At 38.5% G+C, this 22,278-nt stretch overlaps 1 protein-coding gene across 1 annotated transcript in view; it reads left to right on the plus strand.

Moving 5' to 3' along the window:
* The first annotated feature begins 240 nt into the window (after positions 1-240).
* The window catches only part of gpc5a (glypican 5a), a 174,077-nt gene continuing 152,039 nt past the window's right edge, over positions 241-22,278 (plus strand). The window contains exons 1-2 of the mRNA XM_057331481.1: positions 241-627; positions 4,445-4,606. Of these exons, the coding sequence (XP_057187464.1) occupies positions 477-627; positions 4,445-4,606 (313 nt within the window). The 5' untranslated portion in view covers positions 241-476. The remainder of the gene's footprint in view (positions 628-4,444; positions 4,607-22,278) is intronic.

Consider the following 22,278-nt stretch of genomic DNA (forward strand, 5'->3'; position numbering starts at 1 on the left):
TACTTATTAATGTGTATGCTGCTATTTTTATCAAATTAAGTTCATCATTTTTCAAAGTCAACGAGTTCACAGTGGAGCGCTATAAATGCGTCCAGCAGATGGCTGTATGGGATCCCACCTCAAACAAACACTTGATGTCAGGCACGTTTATTTGCTGTTAAACATTTTTCCGATGTCAGATTTCATTTAAACATTCAAAACCTCTAATGTAAAGGGCTCACAATTTATAGACGTTCGTAAAATTAACGAATAAGGTAAACTATCAAGCTACCGCGTGCAACTTGTGAACAATGATCGAAGTCGTAAAGTGGCTTTGTGACGGTCTAGCCATGGATGCGTCCGTCTGATGACCCGCACTAATGTTCCGCCCATTTTCCCTTGACAGCCAACACCGTCAAACCCTCAACAGTGCGCACGAAACATCCACTACGTGCTGACTTTACCGTTCAGCGTCCTCGGGTTCCGCTCAGTTGAAGATGGAAATACGCGGAGTTTTGATTTGCGCTGTTTTAACATCCTTTATGGAAGTAAATGTGGGAAGTTTGACGAACTGCGACGAAGCGCGTAAAGTTTTCCAGCTGAAGCAGATCGGACCCGTGAAATATGTACCTGAGACGCCGAGGACAGGTGAGATCCGAGCGGGTTAACTCTATTTGAATCATTTCAGCGATTTCTAAGATGTTAATATGCAAAGTTAATGCATTCATTTTTACTGGAAATGTTTGATTGACGCGGAAGTTTTAACGGGTTCTGAAATCTAAATAAAACCAACTGAAGTGAAGCGTTACACGGTGATTGGCTACTTTGTATCAGATTCAGATCCTTCATTAACCGTCTGCTATTTATTTAATTCATTACATTTATATAAAGCTTTGTTGGGTACTCAAAGCGCTTTACATCGAAAGGGGGAATCTCCTCAACCACCACAAATGCGCAGCATCCACCTGGATTTATTTATCGTTCCGTAAACTTAAAACATTTATATCTGCTACTTATGACAGTTTGTAGCTACAGTGTAGAAATACTGACAGATTCTCGTCTTTGAGGTAACTTCAGTTTGCTTTTGGGGATATGAAAGCAGTGACCCTGTTGAAAAACAACAACAACATAAGCCATGAGATAAATTCTATTGGATGACTGAATGGCTATAATGGAAGTTGTTTGGGTTTTTATGGAAACTGTTATGGTCTCTGTGGGTGTCTACTGGTAATGTGTCGGGTTCTATTGGTGTGATGTTCCCATCTGGTGGATGAGAACCAGTACCATGAAATCCTACTGGCATGAGCGACAAGATAGTAACTGCATAAAGGACATTTAGAACTGGTTTAAAAGTAAAGAGCTGATGGTTCATAGTGATATTTGCAAGGGAAGCTTTTAGAATTTATAATGTTTCTTGGAGATCTCAAAATCAGTGTTCGTAATAGTGTAGTATAAGTGGTCTCAACTGATCTTGCGCAACTTGACTTGTAAATAAACTTCAAAGTCACAGTTAGTAGTTATGAGAAATTGTGTTTGCTTTAAACAGCTGTCTCGTCGTCGAGCCCTCGCGACTGTTTGCTTTGTGACCTCTGAGCCCATGAAACGCTCTTTGTCGGGTTGTTTGGACAATTTCTGTGTTGCTCCTTTGAACCGAAGTGAAGCTGGTTATGCTTATAATGGACATTAATAGTCTTTGCGTAGACGTTTCATATCAGAGGAAAAGAGGAACCAGTTTGACAAACATCGTTGCGGTAATGGATGTAAAGTGGCTGGGGAGGAATCATTTGTACACTGTTCCCCGCAGAGGTCATCACATGAAGTTCACTTCAAAGTGCTGCTCGGAAGACGCTTGTTTAGAGAGAACAGATTTTACAAGAGTTTAGAAGTCGAGCTGGGGGTTGCTGTTAAAGTCTTGTGCAACTGTACATCAATTCAAAGTTGAGCGTTTATATTCATGCTCATCCTGTACTTCTGAGGAAACAAGTATGAAAAGTTCTTTTTTTATTTAAATGCAGTTTCTTAAAGTGATACTTCACCCAAAAATGAAAATGATGTCATCTATTACCTTCGAGTTGTTCCGAATGTGTATAAATGTCTTTGTTCTGATGAACACAGAGAAAGATATTTGGAAGAATGCTTATAACCAGACAGATTTTGACCCCCATAGACTCCCATAGTATGAATAAATACAATGGTCGTCAAAAGTGCCCCAGAACTGTTTGCTGTCCTACATTCTTCAAAATATCTTATTTTGTGTTCAACATAACAAAAAAAGTGATAAAGTAATTTTTCCTACTATGGGGGTCAAAATCTGTCTGGTTATAAGCATTCTTCCAAATATCGTTCTCTGTGTTCATCAGAACAATTTGGAACAACTTGAAGGCGAGTAAATGATGACAGAATTTTCATCTTTGGGTGAAATTCTGTTTAATCAAAGACGCAAATGCAGATCAGGTTGGCTGGGCTTGCATTTCATAAAGTTTATGCCATAAAGAGCGATACTTTTTGATTCTTTTTATTTGCTGTGAGCTTCTTTTTAGAGTACTTCACTGCATCTTTGCTTTCAACTTTGGATATTAGTGACCATGCAAGCCAACTGGTGTCCGTTAATTTCCAGTTGACTTTTAGCTGTACCTCACAGACCCACATCACCCTTGTTGGTGTTGGGTCCTAAAAATCTAATAATAAACTGACCTAATTTGTAAAACCAATATTTAAGTCTTTAAAGGTGTTTATTTCTGTAAGTTAGCGTTACTCAAGCATTGGCGAGAATGGCTGCCATTTTTCTTGTTAACTACACTCTTGCTTAAAAGGGTTTTCACAATGATGCCATTTTCACAGGAACCATCTCTTTCTTTACTTTTTTATAATCTAAAGAACCTTTTTTCTCCACAAAGAACCTTTTGTGACACAGAAAGGTCCTTCAGATGTTAAAGGTTCTTTATGGAACCAAAAAGTTCTTCTATGGCATCGAAGAACCTTTTGAAGCACCTTTTTTTTAAGAGTGTAGACAGTTTCAGTCGTAAGGCCATGGTCTGAGAAACTTGTGAAAAGACTCACTGCCTGTTTTAAATGAAGCGTTTCATTGCTTCACTTAGCCTAAAGAACACAAGTTTGCCTTCAGAAATGTGAATGTTTAAGGTTGTGTTCTCTCGGTGGAGTTGCAGAAATGGCTTATAATTGAGTGCTCAAAAAAGTCCACAGGGGATTTAATGTCATTTCATGTCAGTGATGGTGTTTCTCGGCGTACGGGGTTCCCTTCTGCAGTCGTCTCTGACAGTTCCAAGATCTCTCAACCTGTTGAATCATGTGAAACTGAAGCCAAGGCAAGGCGGAGGCAGTTTAATTTTGTGCGTTCGAGACAGACACAGAATTCCTTTTCACACGGCATCTTGCTCTGAATCTGAAAACACAACGTGTCGGCGCGGTGGGGATAGTGTCTTTAGCAACACATGGCTTGATGTCCTCTGTTCCGGCACGTCCAGCGCTGTTTTCCTACAGCTCCAGCGATGGAAAACTTTGTCGTATCTCAGCAGGATAAGAATTTTTGATGGCTGGCGATATCTGGCCTTTTATCTTTTGCACACCGCTGGCCTGTTACAGCTTGTACAAAGCAGAAGGTTTATGACCCCCTGGTGGGGTACGAGATTCTTAATGGTCCTAGAATATAACATAAAGAAGAGATTGAAACCATATTTGTACATTTACAGACGGAAGTGTGCTCGTGGGTGGTTTTCAGGGCATTTTTGTGCTAGCCTGGTCTCGTGGGAATTTGTAAATGTTACAAATTGGCGAATTTGTATCAATTTCTACGCAGTGAGTTGTACAGAAATACACGAAATAATACATTTTGCACATTAAAAACTAATCATAAAATCTCAATTATGAAAATGAAGCAATAATGAAGCCCTGCCCCTGAACATGACCATCAAGTGCACAAAAGCAGTTTGCACTTAAACGTGCTAGTAAGATCGCACAAATTCATACGGATTAGGCACCTCGTAAAATAGTCAAAAATTGCCATGTTTGCTGGACAAAATCTTCCAAAAATACTACGGCTGCGCGATTAATTGAAAAAAAAAACGCACGCGATTTGGCGGTTGGCTGTGACGTTTTATGCGCAGTTTGTCAGTGAAATACTGTTAAATGTAGCTGCATCCGAAAGCCAGAGGGATGCATGGTTAAGTCTGTCGACCGGGGGGGTGGCATGCAAACGTTTCTTCTGCATTCGCGTCGCATGCATTCGCGTTTATAATACGTCCGTGTGAGCGGCCCAAGCGTCCGTAACGGCCCCATACGTTAGCGGCCCACCGGGAAATCTCCCGGAACGCCAGATGGCCAGTCCGCCCCTGGCTGAGATTTATCCTGCCATCAAATCTCAAAATCCTGCTGGGTGTAACTGTAAAAAATTGAAATGTCCTTAAATGTTATTTTTTATCAGAATCTGTGTTCATTGACCCAACAGGTTCAGACCTCCAGGTTTGTATGTCCAGGAATGTAACATGCTGCACTAAGAAGATGGAGGAGCGGTACCAGGTGGCGGCGCGACGGGACATCCAAAACCTTCTCCAGATATCCAGCTCTGGTCTAAAGGTTCTGATCTCACGAAATGTGGCGGCGTTTCAAGGTGAGCTCGCTGGCGTATGTTAGGAGTTCTCCTGAATTCTCTGACCTCAGTTTTTTTCTTCACTAGCTAATCCGGAAATCCCAAGATTCCCGGAGACGCTGTCTGTGTGTTGTTGGTTTAAATGAGTCTTTTTTGCTCATCATTCTTCATGGTACAGTAGAGTTTACCCAGCTGAACTTCACAATATGTCATTTTGTGTCTTGGCGGCTCTGTAAGGGCATAATTCTGTTGGCTGTATTTCAGTTGACTTGAGTTCATGTGAGGTTTGGGCTTTAATGGCGTCCCTCGTGTGCTGCATGTGAGGATTGTTTTTGAAAGTCTTGATTGAAACCCTTTACAGCTCATAATGTCAGGTCACAGATCTCTACGTACACCTTTGGAGGAACGGCATTCTGCAATTGAACCAAATGACAGACTTGGATAACCTGTAATCTCCTGTAAGATGCGAGAAGGTCCAGGGTTCTTCACAAACAAAAACGTCTCTGTTGCTTTTGGTTAATTCTCTAAAGGGGTTTGATATCGTGTTTCAGGACGGTGGTCATAAGCTCATGATGAGTCCGGATCAAGTCTCTACATTACATTAAAGTAAAGCGTAATTTATAGTCGTGCGTGGGACCTACGCCGTAGGCTGTGCATAGCCTGATGTGCACCTCTCCAAAAATGTTACAATGCGTCAACTCAACACGGACTCTACGCGGACCGCAAGCGCTGTGATTGGTCTGTTTGAACCCCTCCCTCAGGTAAAAAAAACTCTAATGAGGTAACTCCGTTTTTATTTATTTATTTTATTTTTATTGTGCATTCCAATTAATATCAATCAAACTGCAGTTGGTTTGTTTTGATTTAAGCCATAATAACTCAAAAATACAGCTAACTAACACAATAAAAACATGATGATACATGCTATGCATGGTGTGTAGTGTTTACTTACAAGGAAACATCGGCAACTACTGGCCTGCCGTGCATAATGCAGCGTTTTTAGTTAGTTTTTAGTTTTGCAGATTCGAGTGACATTTATCTACCTTTCAAAAAAGTTTTTTTTTTGTTGTTCTTAGTAAATGAAACGTTCCCCTAATCTGTTTATTATTGTACTAATGTTGTAATCATTTAAGTTAGTATTTCGTTAGCTAGAAAGAGTGTCATTTCTATCAAATTTGTCATGGAAGTTGGTTAGTCAGTGTTTTTTGTAGTTTATTATCACAGCTTTGCAATTAGCAACACCAGCCCACCAATGGAGCTACGATCAACGTAGGTTTACGATGCTTTTGGGAAACGCAGCCCATGTCAGTCCAAGCCTGTTGACTTTCTTCTGTTTTACGCCTTGATTTCTGAGTTCAGTGACTGACGTTTCGAGCGCAGGTGCAGACACGCTTCTGTTTACCTCCTGCCAGAGCAGATAACACGGAGAGATCGCGCTCGAGGTGAGCCTGAAGTCTGAGCCTGAACTAATTTCACTGAGAGAATTTATCATTAAAATCTCGGAATCATTTCTCTTGTGGTCTAAGGCTCTTTTATCTCGGCGCAAGCGTCTCTTGTAGGGTATCATTTATCAGAATGGTACGCAGGTGGCAGTTACCATAGCACTTAAAAACATTTGCACATTTTGTTGGGTGTACGCCCCGGGACGTCCCTGCTTCTGCTTCATCATCACAAGACTTTTTTATGAGATTAGCTCCTTATTACAGAGTCTGAATCACAGCCTTCAGATCAGACGGTCGTTACCACTCACATACTGTCATAAACACTGGTGAAGAAATACCATACCTGTAGTTTAGTTGTTACAAACATACTTTTTTGTTTTGAATCATTTTAATGTAAATATGTAGGAAATTGTGGTTGGATATGTAGTGTGAGCAGATTTACACAATATTTACAATGTCAATTATTTCCAAAATAATCAGATAGCAATAATGGCCAAAGTTCTCATATGCTCAAATGCAAGTCATGTTTGTGACCTCTTTTTTTGCATTTGTGTCTTTTTACACAACGGTTTTGATCTTTTTTTAATGTCACATCACTAGAGATATACGAAACGCATTTCATTTTACTTGCTTTCTCGTGGTGGTCCAGTAAAAGTGTATGGATTACCACCCTATTTATGATCTTAGATCCATCCCCAAAGATACTGCGGTCACGTTTTGTGAGAAGCATTCATATGTTTTGTCTGTAAAGCACATGTACATCCTTTCCTTATCAAGTTTCTTTTTGTCTTTTTTTGTGTAGACTAATCTGTATCTTGGAAAAAAGCCAAAAGTCTCCAAAAAAAGACAAAAGAAGCATAATTGAGATTTGAACGAGAGGTGATGGCTTTGGTTTAATTATAAACTCTGTTCTAGCTCCACGTTGTAAATCATACGTTGTATGTATAGTTGAGTGCCTTTTGTTTGCACATTTGTACACAAGTAATAAAAACTGCACGTGTTAGAGATCTCAAAAAAACATACTCGCCTGCTTCTGATATATGCTAGGATACATTGTAGCACTTTATTTTGCTTACACTTCAGAATTGTGCTGTACATTAATTGTCATACTGTTTTGAATAAAGGTTTATAAGAACACTAACTATAACTATACAAATAATGTTTGAAAAATTTGATGAAAAAGTCCATTGCTATTGTCATGCAATCAAAATGTATTTAAAATTGAAGGGCTCACACGCATTTAAAATGTGAAACAGCAGGACGTTAAATTTTCACTGTAAAAAAAATGTTAAGTTAAATTAAAATAATGAGGCAACCTACACAAGCATGTTTTTGAGTGAACTCAACAAAGACTGAAGTCAACCCAACTTAAACATGTACAAGTATGTTGAAGTCATTAGTTGTCACAAGAGTCAAGTTTACCTAATGAACAACAGAACAAAATATGTTTTGTTGGCTGAACATAAAGCGAGAAGATCGATTGTTTATTTAAAAATACACAAATTTATTTGTCTTTTACTACAATTGTACATGTTTTCTGACTCAAACAGACCAAAACTTTGATCAAGTAATTGTTTAAATAGTTTGCGTTGAGTGCATTTCTAGCGGTTCTGCCGTTGTGTCACGCACTTACACCTCAACATTGAACACACAAACCTCAACCATGGTAACAATCAAAAACCATCATTCATAAAAAACTCTAAACACAACATATAACTAACAGTAACAATGATATTAAGGCATAAATTAAGCCAGCAAGAACTAAAACACTAATCTTTAAAAGAAAAACTAATAAGAAACACAGAATTGAACATGCTGCAATGCATCTTGGGAACTTTTAAACTCGTTTGTTCAGAATACTCTGTTTTGTAAGTTGGGCAAACTTTCTCACGCATTTCGGCCAAAAACGTGAGAATCTAAGGCCAGTCAACAAAATAGTCTTTGTTAGAAACACGTTTAGGCTAATTGTGTTCAGTATACGCAAAACAATCATTTGACTTCTTTAACTAAACATGCTATGTTCAATTTACTTATTTATCTTTGTAGGGAGAACATTTTGCAAGTTGGATTTTTACAGTGTTGCATTAACAATGTTATCGTAGCTAATATAGTTAGTGTTCATGGTGTGAACGGGTCTTTACTGGCAGAACGTTTGTTTTTCAGAAAGATGGCCAGTGGCGTATTTCTACAAGCCGAGATTAATAGTTGTGGTTGCCATGGAATGACTGCAAAACTTCTCTGCGACTGAAACAGAAGCGGCGAGTTCACCGTTGTCTCTCTCAGCGGGCAGCAGCGGTGTGTTTGCACATTGTTAATCTGACGTAGGGACCCTCATAACCCCGGGTTAAAGACAAACACACTCCTGTGGCGCTGCAGTCCTGGCCTCTCGCTCGGCTGGAGCTTGCATTTTGAAAAGGCCACCGGCTAGACGTCATCCACCTGTTTTCTTTCACCCATTTTGCTTTTTTTGCTTTCCCTGCATTTCTAAATGACATCAAAGCGAGCTCTGCTTCACCGGAGGATGGGTATCATGAAAAGCCCAGGTGATGCTGAAAAAAGCAATCTGTACCCGAACGAAGGCCGGGATAAGAGGCCAGGATGTTTTTCTTAAGAAGTGCTCACTAGTCAAAGTGAAATTGCTCCGTTGAGTGAGCAAAAATACCTGGAAGCCACTTGTTGAAAGGATTTTAGAGAAGACGTGCTTCCTAAATGTAAGGTGGGGGGAAATAGCTGGAATTTTTGCCGAGGCCTTCGGGCGCATTCGATCTTAGAGGTAAATTACTTTGACGTGCGAAAAATGTGAATCATCATATATGGAGTCATGGCACGACTGTAGATTTTCAAGAGTAGAACTTTTGTTCAAATGTGTTGATGTTTTGCAGTTTAGAAGTCTTGTGAAACAGCTTTTATGTTTCCATTTTGCAAAGAAAAATCTTCTGAATATTTCAGCAGTTCCTCTTAAACAAATAAGTAAATAGGATGTTCAGATTTTTAAAATTTTCGAGCCTGATCTCACAGGATTTTGTAGCTATTTAAGGAGTTGGCAAATAAAAAAAAGTGCATGTGATGTAACTCGTACAAGAATGTACAAATGTCATTAGAAAATGCAATAATGAAGCCCCACCCCTAAACCTAGATCATACTCAAACGTACAAATAAAATTGTACGAATTTTTATGAATTTGCCAGCTCGTAAAATAGTTACAAAATAAGATTATGTTGAATTTATCGTACAAGTGTCTCATTTCGAAAAAAGATCTCAATATAAACTAAATCATTCTCTTAAGATTCATCCAAGAACAAAATATCCGGTCTGTGTTGTCCATAATAGTTGCTCTTCACGTTACAGACATTATTTCCAGACGATGATTTTGTTGTGTTGTTGTCAATGGTTTTATTTCGTTCAGCGTGGCGGTGAGGGTAATGAATCACAGCTTCCATCTGTTTTACATAAATACGCCTAATTGAAGGGCTTGTGTGTAACAAATGGGTACATTAGTCTTTCTCTTCAACTCCTCCTGTCCCGTCCCTCCTCTCTCACCTCATGGCACATGTAGACAGACAGATTCGGACCTGATCAGACACCAATTGACCTGCGTTCTTGTCCTTTATTGTGCATGTGTTGTCCTTTCATTAGCATTACATTATGATAGGGTTGATTGCAGAGGTGGACAGTAACGAAGTAAATTTGCCTGAGTACTGTACTTAAGTACACTTTTTGAGTATCTGTACTTTACTTGAGTATTATTTTTTTCTGAGTACTTGTACTTTAACTTGACTACATTTGAAAGACAAATATCATACTTTTTACTCCACTACATTTATAAAAAGGTCCAAAAGTAGAAAATGGTTTCTAAGCAGCGGGGTTTCCTGTGTGCACAATTTATCTGGCTTGCGATCTGCCAGGACCTTTTACTATTGCCAAGTATTTCAGTTTTTCTAAGATCGCGGTTTTCAGGCAAGCTTTGAATGGCCATTTGGCAGATTTTTTTAACGCAAATCTGGCAACTCTGGGATCTTCCCCGCTAAACTAATGTAAACGTAGGCGCTGCTACATCGTTGATAGCGCTCTGAAAAGGCAAATAGAACATTAAAAGAGGAAAAAGGCACATGTTAAAATGTGGTGTAATCATCTGTGGGTTACGATCAGTCAAAGATCGTTGAAACATTGTCATGAAAATGATCGGCATAACGGCTAAACGGTAAATAAGCATCACATACACCTTGAGCTACACGTGCGTGTTAACTTCTGATCTGCTGCTATATCATTTAAAGCGATTTGGAAAATGAATGATGTTTTTACTGAAGTAACTATAGTTGAAGTATTCCTGTTGAAATAAAAACAATAGAACCCTGCCCAAAATACAACATAAAATGTAATGGATTTAATGGTTATAATGGGAATTGTACTATGGATACTTGTTGTCTACTTGTATGTGATGGATTCTATTGGTGGGATGGTAAATCCTATTGGAATAAAACCCAAAACACACTACAAAGAGGAATTTAATTTAAAAATCTCATTCTAATTAAAAAATTCATTGTTTTTTTTCAGCAGGGATGGTATTTGCATTAAAACCACAGTATCCACAAATTTACCATTTTCTAAATATAGGAACCATACTCCAATTAATAATCTTTAGTAAAACCACAGCAACTAAACATACCATAGTTTCATTATATTCATTATTATACTAGCTATAGTTTATGTTTGTAGTTAAATTATGGTAATAAGTCCAACAAACACATGGCTTCTACACTTTACTATTTACAAGAACCTTACTACTTACTGGTAAATTGCTGCTAAAACTGGTAAAGGGAATATACAAAATAAAAGAACACTGCTCATAAATACACATAGGCCTAGGGGGCTAATGAGGATAATAGGCTAAATGATCATACAGGATTATATCTAAACTAAACATACGTGTGCTAAACATATAAAGCTCTTAAAGGAGTTGCTCACTGCAAAATTTGCCCCCATTGACTTTCCATAGTAGGAATAAAAACTACTATGGAAAGTCAATGGGGGCAAATGTTGAAGTGAACTACTCCTTTAATACCACTGATTCTGTGAGCTACTCGGTGTATTCAGTAGGGTGCTTCAGAGGCATAAGGTATACGACAATAAAACAATGCACAACTGACATAAAGGAAATTTACTTTTAATACTTGAGTACTTTTAAAAGCACGTACTTCTGTACTTTTACTCAAGTAAGAATCTGTCTTTACAACTTTTACTTGTAGTGGAGTAATATTTGACCAGTAGTATCTGTACTTTCACTCAAGTAAGGAAGTTGTGTACTTCGTCCACCTCTGGTTGATTGTCACTTTAATTATGTCCATCCGTTGTAGACAAAATTTAAAATTATAATGGTTTCAAATGCGTTTCTAATGTCTTTTGTCGTGTCGCGTCCGGTGTAGACACGGTGTTAGGCTGCTGTAGAGATCCACCTGCTGCTCTTTTGCTCCACTACCATCGACCTCGCGCTTTAAAATAGTTTTATTTTAGTTTAGTTGTTATTGCTCTTGTGCAATAGATGAACGGCAGTTTATTTGTGTTTAGAAACTATATATTTAGAGGCTATTTTGTGGGAGTCCCGCCATTCTCACGCAGCCCGGACACACGAGTGTCTTACTGCCCAAACCCATCAAATAATGTTGCAAAACATTCCCTAGCTCTTGTTTTATTTATTAATGACGTCATTGATGTCGACACGACTTTTATCACATAATAGACTCGACTTCAAAAAATCTGAGGTGGTTCAACCCCTAGTAGCTAGTAATTCTAGTAGTGAGTTTTGCACTTTCGTTTTTCAGAACTCGTTCTGCTTGAGTTTCATTCAGATCTCATAGATGCCTGAATTCAGTTTGAGGTTTTGAGGTGGTTTACAGAGAGCTGCTTGGAAGGCGTTCGACACTGGAGGAAAGAAGAGCCCTCTTTCTGTTTAAAGTGTGCATCCTCGACTCCTAAACAACAGGAAGAAAGATACAAAGCCGGTCTATTAATTCAGCTGTCACGGACCGCTCCGAGCCGATAAAACATGTTATATGCATGACTTGTATTTGCCAATGTCTCCTGGTTGACTTGGATTGCAGTCCTCTTTGTGATTCAGGACGTCTCTCTGGCAGGATTGAATGTCCCTCCGTGCCATCCATACTTATGTGACTATATGCATTTTCAGCACTAGAAAGTGAAGCTTTATGACTAATAGTTCTTAGACACAGAACGTAACAGTAATGTATGATGTGATGAAGGCAGAATGCTTGTGTATCACAGAGTGACATTCAATGGGCCACCCAGCAACCATCAGCATAACGTAACCAACTTGTGCCATACTTTAGTATTTACTATGGTAAACTGTAGTGAAAACTATGATTGCATATGGGTCAAAGACGTTCAGATGTCCCCATCAAAAGAAATGAGACGAACGTGAATTTTATGTCCGTAGAAAGCACATTAAATTGAAGTAAAATGTCTACTTTATGGTTTCAACTAAGGTTTTGGAGAATAAAATGTCCAAATTTGGTTGAAATTAAGTTGCATTGTCATTCAGTGTAACACAATATTTCTGTACAAATTCAAACAACATGCTTATTGTGACTTGTACATATTAAAATATATAAAAGAATAAGTCAGCATGTTACATATTATTGTGCTTTAAATGAGTAAAAAATTATTATTGACAAATGGGCAAAACCTATAGGATAGTGGCAAATTTAAAAAAAAATGTAAAATTACAACTAATTTGCAATTGGGGTGAAAGTCTTTTAATATGTCATAAATAGTTTTTTGTTGTAAATATGATTGTTACACTGAAAGACATTTTTGTGGGCATCTTCTGCAAATCAGGGGAAAATGTGTGATATTTATTTTTGCTCAGAAAAACAAAAATGCAATACAATTAAACGGAAAACGTTTTCGTTTTTTTTTGTAACAACAACCATTTAAAGCAGTATTACATTTATGCTTGAACCCCTTTTCGTCTTTGACCCATATATGTCATATGTTTTTAGTTTTCTGAAAGGACCCCGGTGAGAATCACCATGCTGCACGAACATCTCTGTTGCACATTAAATTCCAGCGACATGAACCTGCTTGTGGTTTACTCTGCAGACTGCATGTGAACAACATGCCGCCCGGCCCGTCGCTAATGAGAACCTGTCTCTGAGCGGGTAACAAAGGCAGCTTAATGAAAAGAGAATGGCTTTTATTGACATGGTTTCCTGGTAGACAGGACTCTGGTTGGAGGGCAAAGACATGCTCATGTCCTATAAGTGCTGCTGTGTGGTCTGTGGCAGGCCTCCATCAGGGCTCTTTCAACATTTGGACAAGGCTTGCACAATGCCCCTTCAGTGCGGTTTTACCCTCTCTAACCCTGCAGCCGAGGGTAATGCCACACCAGGCCGAGTGCCCTCTGCTGAAGTGCCGTCCCTCCTATTACAGTTCTCCATTTCTAGTGGGCTTTGCAAAGGGTTAACGGGGATGTGTTGGGTGATTTTGACACTCAAGCCCTTCAGGCTCTTAAGCCGCAAATGTTTGGGAAGTAAACAAACACTGTGGATGAGCAGATGAATGTGAATGGATGTCTTATTGTTTGTCGACAGAATCTGGATTTGATTTGGTGCCATCCTTTAACTGGGAAGTCTCTTTTATTATTATTTTATTACAATGTGTATACTTCGGTATTTAATATAGTAAACTGTAGTAAAACGTCTAGGTAGTAGGCCTGTAGTGTTTTTGAGCATTGACATAGTAAATTATAAATTATACGACAACGGTTTATCAATTACATTAACCAATTATCTTCAATCTAATATTATAAAAAAAGTTGCAAATTAAGTAATACTGTAGCGTACTTTAAAATTGACTATAGTAGTAAACTGTAGTATGATATTGTCTATTATCGTCATTACAACATTGTGTGAATGTATACTATAATACCTATGAACTATTGTGAATTGATAAACTAAAGTAAATACGGTATTGTTCTTTAAAAATGTGTTAAATTTGTGGTCAGTAGCTCTCATTGGTGTTGGTTTGTCATTTGAGTACATTGAAACAGCACAGTACCGTGATGTTAGTGTGACTTTGTGTTTGTCTGAACCCGTCTGAGAGATCTTGATAATGATGTGTTTTTGCTCACACCCTCATAATACTCTTGTTAAGTGTAGCTCGGTCATTACGGTCCACCCGTTTCACCTCAAACCAGACCACCACACACCCCAGCGTGAGACGCAAGAGAGAAAAGACATTCAAGTTTTTCACAGCGATGCCACAGAAGAACCAGTTTTGGTTCCACAAAGAACCAATCAGCCAAAGGCTCTTTAAAGAACCACCTCGTTCTTACTTTTTCATAATCTGAAGAACCTTTTGTGAAACCGAAAGGTCCTTCAGATGTTAAAGGTTCTTTATGGAATCATTTAGACAGAAAAGCACCTTTATTTTTAAGAGCGTATCTGCTCGCAAAACTTGATCAAATGTTCCCATCATAAAAATACTTTTAAGTCCATTCTGTGAATTGATATACATTTCAGTTTGGTTCAGTTCGAGCACAATCCTTTCCCACAGACGGACTGTTTTCAGAAGCTGTAAATGACAGGTTTCAGCAAAGACGACATTCTTTCCCTCTGAGAGACTGAGAGCGAGAGAGAGAACAGATAGACAGACGGAGTAAGATACAATTTGACATGTTTACCCAGACGAAACTGAGGTCGAGCTTTCATAGCTCAGGACTTTTCTGTTATGTCTTAAGTAGCAACTTTGTCTCAGACGTTTCTCTTTAAATTCCTTAAAAGTCGACACAATTATTTACTCTCTCAAATCATTTATTCATCCTCGTGTCATGTCAAACCTGTATGGGTTTCTTTCTTCTTCAGAACACAAAAGAAGATATTCTGAAGAATGTTGATAATCAAACGACACTGAACTCCGTTGACTTCCCTTGTATGAACACAAAACCACTGAGGCATTTCTCCAAATATCTCCTTTTGTGTTCCACTGAAGAAAGACTCGCAGGTTTTGATGGGGAATAAATGATGACTCTGTCTAGTGTGTAATAAGATGGCAAACATTGGCAATCCAAACACTTTCGCTCTCTCTCAGATATTCCAGAGTCTCTCTCTTTCGGGCTTTATGAATGGATGCTTTTGTGGGATTTCGCTGTCAAATAAACTCCCAAACGGGGTGATGAGAATAAATAGCAGCCTTGCGTTACTCTGTGGTTTTACGTTTGAATGCGTCTGCTGGTTCGACCGTCTTCAAATGCAGAAATATGGCTTCTCGTGAAACTACCGAACTCCGTTCTGTGTGTCCTGAAACACTTTAGTTATACGGGCCGACGGACGTAATGACTTCAAAATTACACAGCAGAAAAACAAAAGAGACAAACCTTCTGGCAGTTTAGTGGTTCGCTTGCAAACGTTGGAAGTGTCAGTAATGTGCGTCGTGTCGTTGTGGTTTTCAGCGTTCAGACGACGGGCTATAGGATTCTTGTAAATGAGAAAATAGCATCTCTTGTGCAATACGATTGGTCAACATGAAGCAACTCTACAAATGTAAACTCTTGAGGTTTTGAGAAGCAAAGAAGCACGATAAAGATCTTGATTGTTGTTTTTTCGGAGGTCCACAGGGAAATGCTTAGGAATGGATGAAAGGTTTGTTCATGTTTAGTGTAAGTGTTTCATTATGTGCAATTGGAAGGTTGCAAAACGCATCAGAATGTGACACGGTATGAGTTTCTCAAATACAGAAACAGAATTTGAAAAAGTTTTTACCTATGACGTACGTTTGTTCTTTATACCTGAAACACGAATCCAATCAGTTTGGCGGTTTAATTTGTTGTGATTTTCTTCAGTGGAACACAAAAGAAGATATTCTGAGAAATGTCTCGGGGGTTTTGTGTTCATACACTGGGAGTCAATCAATGTTGTTTAGTTACCAACATTCTTCGAAATATCTTCTTTTGTGTTCTTCGGAAGAAAGAAACTTATACAGGTTTGAAATGACATGAGGAGTAAATGATGACAGAAGTTTCAGTTTTTTGATGAACTGTCTCTTTAAGAAACATACTCTTTTACGTTGGCCAGAAAAGTGTCGAGAAAACATTTTCCAGATTTTTTTCATGTTAAGAAATGCTGCTGTATGCAGGCTGATGTCACTGAACTATTCGTAGCCGTCGGTCATACCTGCATTGAATTGTATTAAATAACAAAGCACTTCAAGAGTCTATTCACGAAAGCAGCGATCTGACAATACACACGCATGAACCTTTCATCTGCATTCTCATTTTGCTTAAATTGTGGCTGACCGTCAACTATCAAGTTCTCCGTCTTTCATCCCGTTTAGTTTCTGGGGTTTCCCAGACTGTGTTGTGGTTTGCTATAAAATGCCTGTGTGTCCCATTAAAGAGAGGGAGAGAGGCATTGTTTTAGATCTATCTATTATATTACTAAGAGAGAAAAAGCCTTTAAAACATGACTGGCCTGCACTTACTGAAGTTTATGTGGATATATTTTAAAGTCATTATACAGGGGCCGTCACTCACGCGGAGCGCTCGGATCATGTTTGGTCTTGTAGGGCAGATGTTTTAAGTAAATGCTCTGGAAATAACGCAGAACTTATGAGGGAAGATAATGGACTTTAAACCACTCGCCTCGCTTTCTCTGAGGCCTGATCCTTAAACAGAAATTTGGTAACAAATTGGCTCTTTTAGCTGGAAAGTAGAAGCTCATTTATTCCAGATATAGGCCAATTTTATTTCTTATGATATGGGAACAATGTATTAATTTCTCAATATTTGAAATCAAACTGATCTCTCTTGTCATATTGTTACACTGCATAATGTTTTTTAATGACACCATTAAACATTATCTTAATTTTTTTTAACTTAATTTTATTTTTAATGCTTGCTTATAGCTTATGTATAATGTTTTTTGTTTTGTTGAAAATCATTTAAAGTCACAATTGGAAGTTTTTTGATGCCCTGGCCCCTGATCTGCACAGCAAAATATTTACTTTTCTTTGATGTTTATGTCTATTATGCCTTTTTCAAAGAAATCAAAGTTTTGGTATCAGCTTTTATGTAACTTATTTTTAAGTTGCAATTAAAAACTTGTATATTTATAACTGCACAACAAGGCCAAATCTTCTTCCATTTACTTGATCAATAGTTTGTTTAGACCTGTAATAGACCAAACATATAACATCTCATGTGCTATCACAGGTAACTGAACTTTTATGTTCCACAGCAAAGTTATTATAGTTTTTTTATTTTAGTTTTATTAATATTTTAGTTTAGCTTTTATTTTTAGATTTTAGTTCAAGTTTTAGCAATTGTGGTGTGTGCTTTTGTCATTTGATAAATTATTTGTTTATTTTTTATGTTGCTTTATAAGCTGCATTAACGTTTATTTTTATAATTTTAGCGCTTTAAACTTATCTCAGTTCATTTTTGAGGCAACATTAAAAGTTTCATTTATTTTAAGTTTTTCCAGTCATTTTTAAGTCCATATTTTATTTCAATGAACGGAAACAATTAGAAAATGTGAATGTTAGTAAAGTAAAATTACCTTGTTCCACAGTTTTGAGTTCTTCTGAGGGATGTTCTGCTGTGGATCAAGGTGTTCACAGATTATTTGTTCTTTGAAACCTCATACATGTTTTCTTGACTGCACAGGACAATGATCTGACATGTCAACAACAGAATGAAATGAACCTTCGCTTCAAAGCTCTGCCGGCGAGATGCAGGCCGTTTGCTCCTTACATTAATCCGGTCGCCTCGTGCGGTGTGATAAAACATCCTTCACGTGTGTTGTGTTTGTAAACAGGTCCACCGTCCAGGCATTAAAAGGCGATGCATGGCTGATTTGGTCTGATAGAAACCGAATCTTGTCCGAGAGCCAAAGCAAAGGCTTACGGGTTCAAAGAGAATCTCGATAAATGATTAAAAGACTCAAACTCCGCTTAGAGTCCCGGATGGCGCTGAGGCAACAATGGGAAAGAGGAATTCTCCTGTGGGCAATGAGGCACGAGGCTGTGGAGGATTTTCCTTCAAGTTTCTCAGCTTTGATTATCATCTCATTTCCTTTTCGTGTAGCCGTTCTCGCACCTTCTCTGGAAAACCTCGGAGCGCTTACAGCAGTCCGTATTTGTGTTGGGCTGTGTTTGATCGTATTCAGTACTGAAGGGAATGAGGAATGTTACGATTTCAAGACAGTCTAGCTCTTAAATCTGTGGAGGAATGTTTAGACCATCAGAATATCAACACAGGACATGTCAGGAGAGACCCCGAGCTCGGCTGTAATGGCTCAGTAATATCCATCGGTCGCTCATCGCCGGACGCTCTAATGCTCGGAAGTGTTTCAGTAATGGAGGTCAAGGAGGAGAGAAAGAGGTCAAGAGCATCACATATGATCATATCAGTAATCCTCAAAACAACACCTCAATTCTTAGTCTAGTCAATTATTTGTATATTTCATTATAGTTTATTTGTGTGTATAACTTCATGAAGTTCAAAACAAAGGATCAGGATGAAATTGGTGAAGCTGATTTGGCACGGGACAGTTGTGAAATGCATTGACTACCGTGACTCTTTTTAACCGACCTTACCGAGTAACTTGCCCAACACTGCGGACGCAGAAGTAAAAAACACTCTTAAGGTCATAGGTCAAAGCAGTAATAAAACAGTGAGGCTACAAAAATGAGTGCTGTTCATTCAGACAAACACACAATGACTTTCTGTTCGTTCCAGACGTGTTTCGTCAGCAAACCACTGAACACCAGTAAAACATATATCATGAAGTATTTGGAAAAATCGGTCAACGAGGGCTGAGAATAGATGTGAAATCATTCAAAAACATTTCAGGGTGAGACCTCAGGAAGCTGCGGACAGGAGAAATGACGAGAGCAAGATTCTGCAAACTCAAAATATGTTGAGTGTTTTTGTCACAACAAAGTTAGATTTGTGTTGTTCCATAGTTTTGATGAGTTTACTATTATTCTTAAACGTAATAATGATTGTGTGTGTGTTTTCAGACACTTGTCCAGATGAACACACAAGCGGGTTTAGTGTTGTGGTAGTTCCTCAGCGTTAGTTTCAGGTATGGATGGTATTTGAAGTCAGTGTTGTGTTGACGGCTTTGGCAGAAGCTCCGTGTTTTGTTTGGATGATAGAAGCTCTTTCTCCGATAATGTAGATGTTTTCCCTTTTACTACTGAGCTGACTCCAAAACCAATATAACCCTTCACAGACTGAAGAAAATAAACCAACCGCTCGCTACCAGTGTCAGAGGACATGAAGGTCTGCTGAACCGTTTGCACTCAGTCCTCAAGAAGGAAATCATATTCATATTTGGCTGAGAAGAATCCCCAGCAGTCACCCATAGTAACATGGGACAACCATTTTCAATACCTATCATATGAAATCCTTTTTAAATATTAGATCATAATTGAGTATCATCAAATATTTTTGGCATGTTGTAAGGTTGCAGTCTGCAAACTTCTGCCTCTCTATCGCCATCTCTGTTTGAAACATGAAGTTGCAGGTGGATTTTACACACGTTGACGTCAAATGATATCAAACTGACATTGTTTTGCAAAATCGTCCCCGACAGCCCAAAATGCTGTTGATGCTCCTGTTAAATTCTTATGATGTTAAAAAAAATTGTTTGTGTTTTCAAAAACCATCTACAGAGGTTTTAAAGAATCAGGGTGGTCTTCACTTTTTCTATTAATGCATTTTAACTGTTATTATGAAAAACATATAACATACATTATAGCTAAATATAAAGTTTTTCCATCGTCAGACACGTCTCATTCACTAAGCATGTGTACGCACAAATTTGTGCGTGAAACCTGCGTACGAAGGTTTTTACGAACATATCATGATTCACTAAACTTTCGTACTAAAATGTATTCTAAATATAAGAAAAAAGATAGGAACAGCTGAAAGCACACGTACGCAAAAATCACCAGTCTCTTTCTCTCTCAAATTTCAATTTAAGTGTGCTTTATTGGCATCACAAAATGTACATTCGTGTTGCCAAAGCATTTGCAGCTGGGCTGCGTACAAATAGTGCAAGTATGCATACAAATGAATAGAAAGATAATTATAGTAATAAAATAAAAAACTAAGTTTGATGTAATGTATGTAGTGCAACTTAAAGTGGTTTATAATATAATAAACAGAAATTGAGTATAGTTTAAACTAAGATTTACAAAAGCAAAATATACATTTAAGTAGCAGAATAAAGGGATATAATAATATAATGTTATGTACATATATTGGAAACATCAGGTCATGCTCTCTCTCTCTCTCTCTCTCTCTCTCTCTCTCTCTCTCTCTCTCTCTCTCTCTTCTTGTCTCTTCCTCTCTCTCTCTCTCTCTCTCTCTCTCTCTCTCTCTCTCTCTCTCTCTCTCTCTCTCTCTCTCTCTCTCTCTCTCTCTCTCTCTCTCTCTCTCTCTAAATGTATGTTTCATCTCAGGATAATAGTTATATACTTTAAATAATATATGTATATGTATAATTATGCTTAGAAATAGCTCATTCTAAGGTAATAAAAACATAACGCTTCATGGTGTAAGCTCTTTATACACCTCTGAAAGCATAGCTATGTATATTATATTGCATTTCTATCAATAGATCATCCCGAAAATTACACACTGGACCTTTAAGTTAGGCAGAAAGCCCTAATATGGAGATGGACTCGGTGCAAATGACTAAACTCGTGCACGCAGCCGCTCATTTACAATACTCCAAATTCACTAACATTAGGACGAGGTTAAGAACAAATTCATGTGCGTACGCACGTGTTGTGAATTAGGCGGAACGTTTTCATGAGAAGTTCAAATGTGCGTATAAATACGAAAAATCTACGCAATTGTTAGTGAATGAGAGCCAATGATTCTTGAAAAGACATTTCTTAACCTAACATTCCTTTTGACAAGCGTTTATTTTTAAACCTTTTAATGGTGTTTTTGCTACTCAGAAAATGTATGTTCAAATGCTTGATACCAATTACAAACATTTAAATTGTGTCCCACAGAGCCGAACGCCACACGAGGGGTTAGATTGTTGGTGAATTTAAAACTCCGATCAAACCCCCCTTTGCTTTTCTCGATGAGACCTTTTATTATGTAGACCTTGGGACCTTTAAATAGTTTATCTGGTCCTGTCTGTTTCTCCTCTGGGTCTAAATGGGTTAGACTAATTTAATCCTGCTGTCAGGTCATAATTCAGCCTTGTTTTGAGCTTCATCTCATGTATAACACTGATGAACTGGACTCTTAGTGTCGGGAGCTGTTGTGACAAAATGAATCGCAGATTTACACAAGTTGATTAATGGAATACTTGACAGAAGAATTTGAATTTACTCACCCTCATGTCATCCCAATATGTCACTTTATATACATATATTGGCGACATCACGGAAATCGGTTACACATCAGAGGTGAATATTTATGTGCTCACAATGGCGTTAGGCTAGAAAACCTTGATCTGAGGCGTGGTTGTGTTGTGAATCATCCTCAGTCGTTTGTTACGCTCACAGTGGAATGCACTTAAAAAAAAAAAGATGAATCTGCTCGTTCGCTCCGGACGTGAGTTTGTGTTTGAGTTTGCTTACATGCACAGATGATGTTTTTTACCCTCGCTGCGGTCCGAGCCCTTCGGTTGAATGCGAGTTCACTCAAACCGCAGAGAGAATCTCTCATCCGTCTCGTGGGTCTCGGCAGCGTCTCGTATATCGCCGGTGGCTTTTCTTGTGGTCCGGAGCCATTGAGATCAGCTGAATCACACCGACACAAGTCGTCCTCATGTTTCCCAACATCCAAGATGACCAGGTGGCGTAAGAAACGCTTTGATGTCCGGTTAAATAGTAACAATGAGGGGCCTCCCCTGGAGCCCGGGACCCTTTCAGGGAGGATTAGACTGAGCGACGAATCACGGGCCACGTTATAAACGGACACAAGTGGTGCTGTGACAGGCAGCGTGTCTGGAGAATGAAAGAAAGGCCGCTGTTGTCCCAGCCGCTGGTTTAGCAAAATGAAATGGAAAGAAGCGTTGTGGATTTTGGAAGGTGACATTAAAATCTCCAGCATGTCTGGGCACAGTTTGTTTTGCTCGAGTCAGAATCGCACCGTATTTTTCTGTTTTTGTCACATACTTGTTGCTACAAATTTGTGTGTGGTTTGCATGAGTCACACACTGAGTAAGTCCTCATATATTTGTATCCTAGTCTTCTTTTTTGCAG

Source organism: Triplophysa rosa, linkage group LG4, assembly GCF_024868665.1.
Source record: "Triplophysa rosa linkage group LG4, Trosa_1v2, whole genome shotgun sequence".
Taxonomy (NCBI): domain Eukaryota; kingdom Metazoa; phylum Chordata; class Actinopteri; order Cypriniformes; family Nemacheilidae; genus Triplophysa; species Triplophysa rosa.